Source organism: Oncorhynchus kisutch, linkage group LG28 (genome assembly GCF_002021735.2).
Source record: "Oncorhynchus kisutch isolate 150728-3 linkage group LG28, Okis_V2, whole genome shotgun sequence".
Lineage (NCBI taxonomy): Eukaryota > Metazoa > Chordata > Actinopteri > Salmoniformes > Salmonidae > Oncorhynchus > Oncorhynchus kisutch.
The window spans coordinates 25,303,690-25,319,040 of NC_034201.2; the positions used below are offsets into that span (position 1 = coordinate 25,303,690).

The 15,351-nt window shown below is 45.4% G+C and overlaps 1 protein-coding gene across 3 annotated transcripts in view; it reads left to right on the top strand.

The window, feature by feature from the left end:
• The window catches only part of LOC109872440 (homeobox protein cut-like 1), a 214,550-nt gene that overhangs the window by 101,804 nt on the left and 97,395 nt on the right, over nucleotides 1-15,351 (top strand). For all 3 annotated transcript variants that reach the window (XM_031807406.1, XM_031807408.1, XM_031807407.1), the window contains exons 4-7: nucleotides 3,920-3,998; nucleotides 10,607-10,744; nucleotides 12,162-12,306; nucleotides 14,303-14,379. In XM_031807406.1, coding sequence (XP_031663266.1) covers nucleotides 3,920-3,998; nucleotides 10,607-10,744; nucleotides 12,162-12,306; nucleotides 14,303-14,379 — 439 coding nt within the window. The remainder of the gene's footprint in view (nucleotides 1-3,919; nucleotides 3,999-10,606; nucleotides 10,745-12,161; nucleotides 12,307-14,302; nucleotides 14,380-15,351) is intronic.

Genomic DNA, 15,351 nt, shown 5'->3' on the forward strand with positions numbered 1-15,351 from the left:
GCCATCACAGACCATCAATGTGTGACGCCGTTTCGCTCCTCCATCCTATCCCAGCTCCACTCTTATGATGAGATCTTTAATGTTGTACGAGGTAAACGTTGGCTGTAATCACAGATCTAGGATCAGATTACCAAATACCCAATCCTCACCACCATTAGGGGGATTAGAAAACATCTGACCCTGGACCAGTGGTTAGAGGAACATCAACCTACTTCTAATGTAAGGCTACAGCGATGAGGAAAATTAGTAGAACTATATATCCATACTACGGTAGCTGCCTGCAAGTAGGCCTAGTGTGTTAGGCCCGCCATATGACAACCCCAGGTGACACCGAGATGAAGAGAGGGAGCTAGCTAGCTGTTTCCTGTTTCCCTAGGAAGCCCAGAGGATGCTCTAAGTCACCGTCCTCTCAGACTATAATTCCCCGCTTAAAAGAAAGCTGCAAAGCCAGTAATCCCTCCTACCCAACCCAAAAAGAAGCACACTCAAACACACACACACACACACACACACACACACACACACATATACTCTCTCTCCCCCGCACACGCACACCACTCCGGATCAGTTATCCACAGCTTAAAACCTGCTCTGCAATTAAGGGGTTAGGCCAGGTCACAGACAGAGACAAGCAGGCCAACGGTTTCCCCTGGCCCCTAAGCCGATGCCAAAGCCTTCCTTGTGTTTCATTTAGCTCCCGCTAGTGTCATTAGGCTAGCAACCACCGTCTATTTTTAAGTTGTTCCCGCACCCCTAAAGAGTCCAGATGGTTCATTGGAGGTGTGTTATGCTATACCTGTGAGCTGGTCAGCTTTGGCGTCGGCCCAAATCTCACCTTTTTAACACAAAAGGACTAACACACACACACACATGCACACACACACACACAGAGAGAGGAATCATCTGTTTGTGTCTTTGTATGTGTGTGTGTGTGTGTGATCATTCAGAAGGCAGCACGGCCGGCGTTGCCAGATGCCCTCCCCTGTCAGAATGTGTATGGGACTGCATTGGAGAGAGAGGCAGATAATCTGCACTGAGCCATGGGCGCACAGTCACGCAGGACCTTGGCACACACACACACACACACACACACACACACACACACACACACACACACACACACACACACACACACACACACACACTCCAGGTGCCATCCATCCCATTACCTTAACTCTCTCTCCCTCCTCAACCCCCCCAGTCACTATCTATCCCACTTCACCTTCTCCCCCTTTCTCTTCACTTTCAATGGAAAGCCAAAGAGGGAAGCAGCCTTTTCCTGACAAGATGTCTGGTGGATCCCTTAGCCCAGTAAGCAGGGAACATTAATTGCTCCATCTGCGATAGAGAGAAGGAGAGAAAGCGGGGAGAGGGAGAGAGGGAGGGATGGGGAACTTGGGAACTTGGCGCTGCCTAGTTTGGATCCAGATGTTTTCCAGCAAAAGCCCATTTGAACATGTTTCATTTCTCTCTCTCATAGGAGCAGAGAGTGACTGGGGCTCACTGGCGTTTGTCAGTGGCAACTGCCTGCCTCGCTCCATAAATCAAAACCTCTAACAGAGTCTGGGCAGGAGACGTCCAAAACATTGTTTTTATTTGATTTCTCCTTTAGGAACCCACTGTTTGGTGTCTGTAAACACTGTAGTTCTGGACACTTTTAACTTTGTGTGTAAGTTGCTGACTTGCAGTTGTACTGTGCCACATCTTTTTGTGAATTTGAGCAAACACTGCCACCCTATGGGTTGGGAAGGAAAGTGTAAATGTTGGGGGGAGGTGGTATGTATGCGTGTGTGTTGGGGGGAGGTGGATGGGACAAATAGAACTCCTTTCCTCTTCGGTTGGTCTAAGTGTGTGTGCTTTTAGTCCAAAAAACACTTGAAGTAGATCCTGGCTGACTGACACTAGCAGTGTGGTACAGTAGCTCTCCACTGCTTCCCCCTCCCTCCCTCCCCTCCTCCCATCCCCTCCTCTACCCAGGGATGACCCAGTTAGCTGGCTTTGGCCCAGTTCAGAGGCGATGCCAGGACTGGCTGCTCACACTCCCAGAGCAGTGGAGGAACGCACAGTCAGGCCTGGACTGGGCTCTCAGGAGACACCACAGACACACACACAACACAGACACACACAACACACACGCACACGCTACCTCTGGGCTGCTCGGTGCAACCTCAACAACAGCCACACACATGAAGACTCTGAACCCCACAGTGGGCGGGCCCACTGTCTATCATTAGCTCATGTAGCTAGGCCAATGAGACGCCTTTCTTACTCTTATACACTGCAGGTAGAAGTCTGCAAGTGGATTAAAAAAGTACTTTACTATGGTAGTTTACTATGGTACTTTACTATGGTACTTTACTATGGTAGTTTACCTAGGCCAAATGGTGAGTATCTTGAAAAGGAAGAACAGTATAGTTGGTCATTTTGACGACCAATACGTCTTTATCTTGTTGAATAAAGGTTATACTGTATTATTTTTCTCTGAAGAGTGGTATTAGATCCAAATGACTTACATTGGCCATCTATACATTAGGAAATTATTTTATTGACAGTGCATGATTGCGAGGTGGTGTAATGTATAGAACACAGCTCTGGCTTTAAGGGTTTAGCATGCTTATGTGTGTGTGTTAGATCATATAAAATGGGTGTGTGATGGTGTACATAGAGTACTCACCACTAATATAGTTGCTTCCATGTGACTGAAAGCTGATCCAAAATGCATCAACGCGTGGGGGGTTATAATAGTGTGAGAGGGCCGATGCATTACGTCTGTCACATGACCCAAAGATGGTGTTTAACCAACCATCCACCAAACATCCACCGACCAACCACGCAATTTAAAAAGGCTTGGACAAAACCCTTTCTCCTCTCTCGCCAGCTGTTGCCCAGTTTGGTACTGAGGGCGAGAGAGGGTTCAGGGAAGAGTCATCTGTGGCCTGCATTTTTCCTCCTCTCCCTATCTCTCCAAGGGCCAAGGATGAATATGGTACAGTATTTGACTGTATGTCCAAAGTGTGTTTTCTTTCTTTTAGACAGTATTTGAGAGGCAATCTGGAATGGATGTTGAGCCACACAGACTGTTGCTGTTGTGTTGTATCCTGATTCATGAAGTACTTTTGCAACATCTATAATGTTTAGTTTTATGGGCGGGGTATTTGTGATGTATAGTGTTGGTTTGGAGCTAAAAAAAGAACCTTTAATTTTTTTTTTTTTTAATCATAAATCTGTGATTTTTGAACCATGTGCAGTACATTGTAGTTAATGTAAAAGCAATGCTGCAATGCTGTATCATATCACCTGTGTACTACAGAAATGTCATGACTATAGAAGAAGACCTCTTCCACAGCTCTATACTCCTGTACTTGATTGTTGAGGAACTTGAAGCAAGGTCTGTGGTGCCTCTTGGCCCAACCCCAAATCACGTCACCTTCTTCATGACTCATTGGTTAGCTGCCTTGGTGCTTTCCAGTTTTAGGAGAGCTCTGTCTGCCCAGCCCACAGCAGTGAAGCACTCAGTACCCATGATTAACTGAGAGGGTTGGAAGCTCAATCTCTTTTAGCAGGTTGTTACTAAATTACATTAATGAAATTACTATTCATGTGTTTTTAAGACTGAGATTCTGTGGTCAATAGATCTGTGTGGATATCATAGCACTAATAGATCAGAATTTTTTTCAAATGAATACATTTTTATATAAACCAGATTCATGTTGAACTACATTGGATATGTGACTATTTGTCCTATAAAACTAGATTAATCTTGATGGAATGAATAGTATTGGGAAGATGATGCCAAAGTATAAAAGCCTTTATAAGCCGGAAAATGTGATTATGGTTGTTGGGGTGTTGTCTGAAAAAAAATGTATCATCTCGACTATCTCTCTCTTTTCTTAACCAATCTCTCCATCTCTCCTTTCAGATCGACGCAGTGAGTAAAAGAAGTAAGGAGTCAGAGGCTGCCTTCCTAAACGTGTACAAGAGATTCATCGATGTCCCAGGTAAGTCTCATCACAACTGTGTATGCGAGGCACCGTAAACACATCTGTCATGTTTATGAGGCACATGTCTCTGGCGCCACATATACGTGCATACACAGACACGTTCCTGATGACTTCTCTTGGTGTTCCTGAGACAATGTGCGTCCAGGAGCCCTGTGAGTGCCGAGCGGGAGGGAAATTGGGAAGGGATGGGGAGTAGGGCATACACTGTGATTTAAACATCTACCAGCCACTCAGATTTCTTACCAGCCCAAAATATTTTGGGGGAATAAAATTTATACCAACAAAAAATTTAAAAACGGATGAGCATGCTTTGCAATGTTTCTAGAACATAGCGTGCGTTACTAGTAAGAAGTAACTAATGTGGTATATTTATGCAATAAGGCCAGATAGGGTGTGGTAAATGGCCAATTTACCACTGCTAAGGGCTGTTCTTATGCACAGCGCAACGTGGAGTGCCTGGACACAGGTATATTGGCCATATATCACAAACCCCCGAGGTGCCTTATTGCTATTATAAACTGGTTACCAAAGTGATTAGAGTAGTAAAAATGTAAGTTTGTCATATCTGTGGTATACGGTCTGATATACCACGGCTGTCAGCCAATCAGCATTCAGGGCTCAAACCACCCAGGTTATAATGAATAATTACGTTTTTGTGACCTGATATAACCAAAATAACACATTAGACAAATTTCACCTTCCCCTTTAAGGGCAGGAGGTTACCGTGGTATCAGGCCTCAGTCATGTCTGTGCCTGTTAGATTGAGTCTGACTAGTAGAAGCGTTGTCTTCTCTTCCCTAGCATTTGAAACTCGAACATAGACAAACAACATAGCTTGTGAACAAAACAATGTAAATAGCCAAGAAACACAAGGACAACGTCTCACTTCAGTAGACTTTCGTTTAAAGTAAATTATATAAACTCTTATGCCTGTGCACAGCATTTCTAAAAATGAATCTTTTACTTAGCTCTTCACGTGTGCACAGCACCCAGCCAGGCAGTGTTGCAGCGCAAGGTGGAATAGGCTATATAGGATTCATAGTTCTTTGATTTTGTTGTGTTTCATTTACCACCTATGAAGCAGAATGGCGGAAATACTTTGAAAACAGCTACTGCAGCTTTTATTTGACTATAAATGACTATTTTACAAAAAAAAATTCTCACAAATGTGAGTGAAATGCGTGCACTATGGAGCCCTGACCAACCTCCAATGTGGCTGGTGAAATACACATCTTACCCGCCAAAACCTACCTGCAGGTGGCGGTTGTTCATTTTAGGTCTTGATGGAGAGTACATTGATGATTTCAACACACTGACAGACACACAGTCACTGCTAACACCAGTGTTGTTGTCCATGGAGATCTCCTGGCCAATGGTTTTTCCACCTAACTGAAGCACTAGAGGACTTGGATAGGCTGACTAATAGTGGAAACAGACAGTCAGCAGTGGAGGTTGACTGGACTGGAGTGTGTGTTTGTCTGTGACCGACTGAGCTTTTTGAGCTGACTCGATCCTGTGTGTGTGGCTGTGTGTGTGTCTTCCTGTGTGTGTGCAGCTGGCTGTCTGTCTGAAACACATTTTCTCCTTGGTGAACCTTATGGACACACAAATGCGAACAGACACACACAGAGGCCTGTAGGAGCAAGCATGCTGGCCTGGGGAACCACGTAGTACATGCGTAAATTACTGCTTTTGTGTTTTGGAGATCCCAGACACACACACACACACACACACAGCTCAAAGCCTGCCAAGTCAGAGGAGCAGCACCTAGAGACCTCTTTGCCTTGGCTCTCTTACGTGGTGTGTGTGTTGTCTGCCTGTGTGGGAAAATCTAGGAATGTCTGTATTATCATTGTAATCTGCATCCTGTCCATTCTTGTCTCCATGTCTGAGGATGAGAGATCACTACTCCACTGATTATCTCACAGATGTGTTTGTGATCACACAGACCTAGCGTCAGTGTGTCCACCCTTTTGAGCTCTTTTGAACACACCAAGGAAAATACACGCACCTTACCTCACTCTCATCCTGATGACACTTTGCAATAGAATGTCAAAGTTGACAGGTGTCTCCACCCGTCTGCCCTCTAGCCTTCTCATGCAACCTTTGGAAATATTCACACTGTTCTCACAGACAGCCTAGTGTTCTGCAGCAGGCCGGATTGGCTGCACTGAGCAGTTGGCACTGTCTCACTCCTTCTGCTCAGAACACACACACATGCCCATCCAGACAGGGCTGGTGCCACCGCCTGTCTAGTGAAGGGACAATCTCCTGGTTAGAAGTCTAGGGAGGACATGGAGAGAAAGATTCCATGTGACACACACTGTAGTTTGTCTGTTCTGGAGAGAGCAGCAGTAGAGTGGTAGGACCTGGGACTAGGCCCACAGAGACAGGCTATGTTGTACAGTCCAGTACTGTGACAGCAGTCATCATCACCCTAATGTCACAGTATGACCTTCTCTCCTGTCAGTTTGTTTAATCACATGGGGAATTCAAAGCACACATAACAAGAGGGTATCATCCTAACTAATATAATACAAAATTAAATGGGACTGAAAGATGAGATCCATTATAACCCTTCAAGGATGTTTGTCTAGTGTTACTTTTTATGACAAGAAATTAAAGTACATTTTAAATAAAATCATGTAAAAGGTATTTGTCAGCAGTGAAATGCTTACTTAAGAGATTTTCCAACAGAGTTAAAGATAAACAAGCAAAAAAAAAATAGAAATAGTGTACACAGTGAATAACAGATAACAATGACGAGTAAAAAATAACCTGGGTGTATATACAGGGAGTATCAGCAGCGAGTCAATGTGCAGGGGTACGAGGTAATTGAGGTAGATAGTGTATGTACATATAGGTAGGTGTGAAGTGACTAGGCAATAGGATAGGTAATAGACAGTTGTGTGTGTGTGTGGTCTCAGTACACATGTGTGCTCATGTTGTGTGTATGTCTCGGGGTGTCAGTATGTGGAGTCTGGGTAGAGTTCAGTGTGTGTGTGTGTTTAGAGTCAGTGCAGGAGAGTGTATGTGTTTCACAATCAAATAGTGATTTATGAGAAACGTAACATGGGAACAGGCTGTCCAAGGCTAGATCTTTCAGAATATTAGATTACACTGTGTATGACGCAGGGTGTCAGAACTCAGGACAACAAAGTTGACATAATGGGCCTTTGATAATGCTGTTGTGTCCTCAATGGCTTGTCTGGTGTTGGAGAATGTATCGCTTCTCCCTCCAAGGACGTGTGTGTGTGTGTGTGTGTGTACTCAGAGGAGAATAGAGGCGCTGGATGTCTTTCATCTCTAAGATCAGACCTCTTCCCCCTCCCTCTCTTCTGCTGTTTCCAGACTGCCTTAAATATGCTCTCATACGCTTGTACACTGACGGTACAAAACATTAAGAACACCTTCCAAATATTGAGTTGCACCCCCTTTTGCCCTCAGAACAGCCTCAATTTGTCAGGACATGAACTCTACAAGGTGTCGAAAGTGTTCCACAGTTGTGTCAAGTTATCTGGATGTCCTTTGCGTGGTGGACCATTCTTGATACACACGGAAACCAGCAGCGTTTCAGTTCACGACACAAACCGGTGCGCATCTACCATCATATCCCGTTCAAAGGCACTTAAATATTTTGTCTTACCCATTCAGCTTTCACCTGGAGTCACCTGGTCAGACTGTCATGGAAAGAGCAGGTGTTCCAAATGTTTTGTACACTTAGTCTGCTCACCCTCGCCCTCTTCGTCTCTTTTTTTATCTCCCTCTTTCTTTCCCTCTCTAGTCTCTATCACTTTTCATATCCCTCCTCTTCCTCCCCCTTCCCCCTAGCTTCCTCCTCCTATTCTCTTTCTCTCAGGGCCAGGGGGTCTAATGTAATCACATGATTATATAATTAACCCAGCTGTCTCATTAAAGAAAATCAACTGGAATTGGGGCATAATTAGTCATACGCCAATTAGTGACCGTGTCAATGCCGGGCACTGATGAGGCCAGGGCTGGCAAGGCTGGCAGCGCCCAACGTGGAGGGTGGGGAGGACTCAGTGTTAGAACACCCTGCCAGTCTCCACATCCCAACCCCTCCCTATCCATCCCTTACTCATTACCATCATCACAATCTCTGACCTTGACTCAAAAGAAGACCACAATCAGTCATAGACTTTTTCCTGTCATCCGCAATGTGTGTTACTGTTTTTGATGAATTAAATGATTCAATATGTACATCAATACATCTACAGTTTTCACCACTGTGGGTTGTGTCTATGCTGTACTACTATTGGATAGATACTGTACAGTCTGTTTACTGGAATGTACTGTTGTCCCATGGGTTTTTCTGTCCCTAAGATAAGTCATCATCATTGTCCAGAAACCTAGGTAGCTCCCCTCTTCCTATCTCTCTTTTCCTCTCTCATTCATTGTCCCTGCCTCTCTCTCTCTCATGCCCTTTTGCTTTTCCTCTCCCTCTTACTCTCTTTTCCTCTCTTCCTCTCCTTTGTCTGGGCTGTGTGTGTGGTGGCAACAGCAGCGCTGTCTCAGCTCTCCAGCTTTGCTCTGTGCGAATGGGGGCAGCTATACATAGCTCTGCTGCTCTGGCACACACACACACACACACACACACACACACACACACACACACACACACACACACACACACACACACACACACAGAAGTCATCAGTCAGCCTCGCGTGACTCGCCCTGGCCACTCAGTCACAACCAGGCACAGAGACACAAAACCCCACTCTAGACCTTACTGTTGCAGTGCATGGAAGTATGTTGGAATGGAGTGAGGAGTAGAGGTTAGAGACTGACTGGATGGGTGTGATCTCCTCAGTGAACCGATCTTCAAAACATGTTACACTACTAGCTACATACACATCAAGCTGTTGAACTTTGAAGATCTGCTCTGATGTTAGACATGCTTGGTAATACAGTGGGGCAAAAAAGTATTTAGTCAGTCACCAATTGTGCAAGTTCTCCATCTTAAAAAGATGAGAGAGGCCTGTAATTTTCATCATAGGTACACTTTAACTATGACAGACAAAATGAGAAAAAAATCCAGAAAATCACATTAAGATTTTTAATGAATTTATTTGCAAATTATGGTGGAAAATAAGTATTTGGTCACCTACAAACAAGCAAGATTTCTGGCTCTCACAGACCTGTAACTTCTTCTTTAAGAGGCTCCTCTGTCCTCCACTCGTTACCTGTATTAATGGCACCTGTTTGAACTTGTTATCAGTATAAAAGACACCTGTCCACAACCTCAAACAGTCACACTCCAAACTCCACTATGGCCAAGACCAAAGAGCTGTCAAAGAACACCAGAAACAAAATTGTAGATGTGCACCAAGCTGGGAAGACTGAATCTGCAATAGGTAAGCAGCTTGGTTTGAAGAAATCAACTGTGGAAGCAATTATTAGGAAATAGAAGACATACAAGACCACTGATAATCTCCCTCGATCTGGGGCTCCACGCAAGATCTCACCCCGTGGGGTCAAAATGATCACAAGAACGGTGAGCAAAAATCCCAGAACCACACGGGGGGACCTAGTGAATGACCTGCAGAGAGCTGGGACCAAAGTAACAAAGCCTACCATCAGTAACACACTATGCTGCCAGGGACTCAAATGCTACAGTGCCAGACGTGTCCCCCTGCTTAAGCCAGTACATGTCCAGGCCCGTCTGAAGTTTGCTAGAGAGCATTTGGATGATCCAGAAGAAGATTGGGAGAATGTCAGATGAAACCAAAATATAACTTTTTGGTAAAAACTCAACTCGTCGTGTTTGGAGGACAAAGAATGCTGAGTTGCAGAAGTTGCAAGAACACCATACCTACTGTGAAGCATGGGGGTGGAAACATCATGCTTTGGGGCTGTTTTTCTGCAAAAGGACCAGGACGACTGATCCGTGGAAAGGAAATAATGAATGGGGCCATGTATCGTGAGATTTTGAGTGAAAACCTCCTTCCTTCAGCAAGGGCATTGAAGATGAAATGTGGCTGGGTCACCGCCCGGGCAACGAAGGAGTGGCTTCGTAAGAAGCATTTCAAGGTCCTGGAGTGGCCTAGCCAGTCTCCAGATCTCAACCCCATAGAACATTTTTGGGGGGAGTTGAAAAGTCTGTGTTGCCCAGCAACAGCCCCAAAACATCACTTCTCTAGAGGAGATCTGCATGGAGGAATGGGACAAAATACCAGCAACAGTGTGTGAGAACCTTGTGAAGACTTACAGAAAACATTTGACCTCTGTCATTGCCAACAAAGGGTATATAACAAAGTATTGAGAAACTTTTGTTATTGACCAAATACTTATTTTCCACCATCATTTGCAAATAAATTCATTAAAATCCTACAATGTGATTTTCTGGATTGTTTTCCTCATTTTGTCTGTCATAGTTGAAGTGTACCTATGATGAAAATTACAGGCCTCTCTCATCTTTTTAAGTGCGAGAACTTGCACAATTGGTGGCCGACTAAATACTTTTTTGCCCCACTGTATATATGTGCAGAGAAAAATTCTGTGATATGTAATTAGTCTATAGTAATTAATGATGTCTGGTGATTAGTAACAAGTAGTACCCTTTCCTTGTCCCCTCCTATCAGACCCTGTGTCGGCCCTGGAGGCTGCCCAGCAGCTACAGCTGAAGGTCCAGAGGATGCACGACATCGAAACGGAGAACCAGAAGCTCCGCGAGACGCTGGAGGGCTACACCCAGGAGATCGCTGAGGTCAAGAACCACGGTGAGGCTGAGACACATGCTCTTTCTGAACCGATCCTGGACCAGTGTGATCGACCCAGTTTGAACCCATAGGCCACAAGAAATTGTTGGCTTGCTGAGCTAAAGCCCTAGGTATTAGCTCAGGGTGCTAACACAAGTGTTCAGGTTCCAGACAACCTCATCCACTGAAACGCTTCCACTACACCACCACAGAGAGCTAGGCTAAGACTCCCATTGGGAGATTCATCAATGCTTAGCCGTCTTTAAAAGGGATGAAACTCCTCAACGGTCTGGTTGAAAGTATAGTAAAAGTATATGTGCAATGTTAGCAGTTGTAAGAAGATTTCATCTGTCATGCGGATACCGTTTCAAGAGCCGATGTCCGTGGAGTTACATCAAACGCTGTAAAATAGCTAACATCTAACATCAAATTAGTGGAGCAGCGGAGTCAGCCCAAAGTCATTCCATAACCCCGAAATATAGATCATTTTTTAATAAAGGCTCTCCTCCTCCATAGCCATCTTTATGAGAAAGTATCCCCTGGGCAGTCTTTTCAGATGAATCCCATTGTATAGGCCTCTAAAGCCTTCACTGCTTTTTCTCTTTTCAGAAAGGCAGGGAAAAGAAGGGGAGGAGAAGAGGGGATAGAGGGAGGAGGAGGGTAGGGGGGCCTGCCCTCTCTGTCTTTGGAATTCCCCTCCCACCAAGAGCTAATTGACCCAGCTCAATAGCGGCAATATTTTATTTTGCCATTGATTTTTCCTCTCTTTCTCCCCTCCCCCTCCCCACCGTGCCCCGGCTAAGCTGCAGATCTTCTACCTCAGCGTCGGAGGAGAGGAGAATCCCCCTCTCTCTCATTCTCTCTCCTCCTTCCCGCTCTTCCTTCCTCTCTCTCTCTCATCCCGGCCAGCCAAGGCCATTGATCCCCTGCAACCTAAATGTTTAAAGTTCAATTTAATAGTTAAGCGGGAAAAGGGCTCAGAGGGGACTCATCGCCATCGATTATGTGTCAGGGCTGAAATGTTGGAGTTTAAATCACCGCAGAGGAGGAGGAGAGAGCGAGGGCATCAGTGAGTGAGCGAGAGAAAAAAAAGAAAAGACGAGTAAGAAGTGGGGGAAACCTGAGAGCTCTCAGTCAGTAATACAAGTGGGCTCTGCCAATGCACACAGTGGAGTGGAGCCCTGTTCCTCCTACTCCATCTTACTTGGAGAATCCCTCTGTCAGTATAACTTACAATCCAGACTTAGAAGGATGATGTGCAGGATCCTTATGTGGTACCTAATATCGTGTTGGTACTCTGGTTTATTTCTTTCCTGTTATCGTATCACTTACTGACTTTTGTGTTTTCTCTCTCCTGCCCTCCCTCTCTGTCTCTCTCGCTGTGTATCTCTCTCCCTCTGTATATCTCCCTCTTGCTTTCTCTCTCTCTTTCTCACAGAGGTCACAATTAAAGCACTTAAGGAGAAGATAGAGGAGTATGAAGAGACCCTGAAGAAACAGGCCAAGGAGCTGGGCCAGGAGGAGAGGAGAGAGAGAGAGGAGGAGGAGGGGCAGCTTCACAATGACCATGCAGAGAAGGAGAGGTAAGTTAGTAAGGACTAGCTGTGGAGGATAGGCTAGCTAGTGTTTACCAACTGGCAGCGACTACTGGCTGCAGCTAGTGTCTGAGTATGAGCGAAGGTTAGGCCCAGACTGAACAATGGTTAGTTTCATACATGTTTGTATTGTAGATAAGTGGGTGACCAAGTTTAGTTAAATTGGCGGTAGTTTATCAGATGCATCAGGGTTGTTGTGAAGGGCACTGAAACGGACTCCCTATCACGTTGTCATTTACACTTTCACTCAGCACTTGAGCTGAGCAAATATTGAATCAGGAACGGGAGATAACCGGCACCCGTTCGTTTTTTGCATTGTTTTAACCCACCGTATTCCTATTGAACTTGCTCCTAATCATGGGCGATGTCTCAATTTGAACTTGAACACTATACACTAATAGTGTCACACACTGTTATATGATCCCATCAGTTTGTCCTGATGGAGGCATATGCGGCCGTTACACAAGGATTTTATTGGGACCAACCCACCCTAACAGTAATCCCATTGCACTGTAATACCTTTTAATTCGCCGCTGTTTGTTTACTCCTAAACCCCCCCCGTATGGATGGTAATACCGCACTGAGCCTCCTGATCATCACTGCTGCCAGACTGTCACTCACCGGACAGGGACACAGTTCGGCTCTGTTATCTGTTATGTCAGAGGGCAACAATAAGGCCCCATTGTAACCTATTGTCACCGCTTTCACCCTTGTTACAAAGGCGCCACCATAGACCCCATTCTGCTACCTTGAATTATATTAATGTTTCCTAGTCACCCAAAAATAGCACCTGGGAGGAAAGAGAGGGAGGGGAGGGAGAGAGCAGAGGTACAGTACAGTGACATGGGGATGAGTAGAGGCACAACAGGGGTGCAGTCATCCACAGAGGCAGGAACTGCCGGGCAGTCAGAACCAATGTGTCAGTGAGGTTTGTCTCCCTTGCTTTGGCTGAGGCACTTCCTCGTTTTTTAATGCATTTGAGGTTGAGAGGTTCTCTGGTGATTCTTGGTGTTGTGGAGTTAGCCTTTTTAGCCCTGTTGAACAATTTTGATTGGTTGATTTTGTGCCCTGATTTTGACCAATGTATCTCACCAACACTCCATTTAGGCCACACACTCTGGCAAGGTCTAGGGTATGTGATATCTGGTGATATCTCAGACTCTATGAAACCTAAATACAGACAGAAAATAGATAGCCCAGATTGTAAAACCTTATGTCTTCATTATCATTTCCAAATCTGGCGACTACCCATACATACTATATACAGTGATATCATTGATAACTAACTACTCCCAACCTTTATAGCTTTTCCCTTTGGAAACGGACAGTTTGTCCTTATAATGAACCAACTCCCAAGGAGAAACGGGCTCTCAACCCCTCTCATCTCGTCCCCTCTCATCTCGTCCTCAGTAATAGGAGCCAGTCAGGAGTTGACATTAATTCTTAAGGGTTTTGCATGTTCCCCTCCTCTTTAGCGCTGCGGTAAATTGATGAGTCGTCTGCCAGTGCAGGAGGGCTGGTGGCATGATGGTTGGCCCAGGTGTTTCAGTATTGATGATACTAACCCCAGACATGACAGAGCAGAACAGCCTAGCCGCTGTTGGCAAAAAATACAACACTTAAATGTCCTCTCCACTTGCAGTGTACCACTTCAACTGGAATCAAAGCGAGTGCTTGTTCATTGAGCGGGTGCTATGGTAACCGGTCTTATTTTTTCTAAAGTGCTAATAGGCTGAATTGGTCCCTTCATGTTGAGTGATGATAAATCTCTTAGCTTACCTGTATCCTCTTGATGCTATAAGCCTTTTTTATCTTTAAAGTTGATACTTTTTAACCTGTTCACTCTGTTTTGTGGTGATGCTAGCAGGCAAACTTGACCCCTGTGATGCAACATTAGCCTCTTGAAGATACAATGTTTAGATACACCTTGTTTCTTACTGAGGTGATGCTAAGCTAACTTGTATCTGTCCCTCTGTCCACACAGTCAACAACAGGAGAACCAGGAGTCTGTGGTGTCAAAGCTGGAGGTGGCAAACCGTAAGGCCCAGTCCCTACAGACAGGTAATCAGTAGCTCACCTTCTACACCCAGTTATAGTCCCACAGGCCCAACCCTAACTTGAGTTTCATAGGTATACTTTAACAAACCTTTGCATAAATCCCCCAACGTCACACAGTAAGCTAAGGCTAGCTTGGTGTCAACACACTCCTCTGCTGGCAGTATGTCTTTATGTTGACCCAGAAGTCAGTGTCAGATGTTGGATTCCTCTGTCTCTCTCTCTCTCTTTCTCTCTCTTTCTGGCTGGCGGCTGCCCAGTGAGTGACAAATCTAGGCCTGTCAACACTGTCCCAGCCCCATGCAGCCTGCTTGCTGCTGTAGAACTGACAGTCCGCTGTCACAGCACATCAGCTCCAGAGTCCAGACCCAGACACTACCTCTAGTATGATTCAGGCCCAGCCACTCACTCTAGTATGATTCAGGCCCAGCCACTCACTCTAGTATGATTCAGGCCCAGCCACTCACTCTAGTATGATTCAGGCCCAGCCACTCACTCTAGTATGATTCAGGCCCAGCCACTCACTCTAGTCTGATTCAGGCCCAGCCACTCACTCTAGTATTATTCAGGCCCAGCCACTCACTCTAGTATTATTCAGTCCCAGCCACTCACTCTAGTATTATTCAGGCCCAGCCACTCACTCTAGTATGATTCAGTCCCATCCTCTCACTCTAGTATGATTCAGGCCCAGCCACTCACTCTAGTATGATTCAGGCCCAGCCACTCACTCTAGTATGATTCAGTCCCAGCCACTCACTCTAGTATGATTCAGGCCCAGCCACTCACTCTAGTATGATTCAGGCCCAGCCACTCACTCTAGTATGATTCAGGCCCAGCCACTCACTCTAGTATGATTCAGGCCCAGCCACTCACTCTAGTCTGATTCAGGCCCAGCCACTCACTCTAGTATTATTCAGTCCCAGCCACTCACTCTAGTATTATTCAGTCCCAGCCACTCACTCTAGTATTATTCAGGCC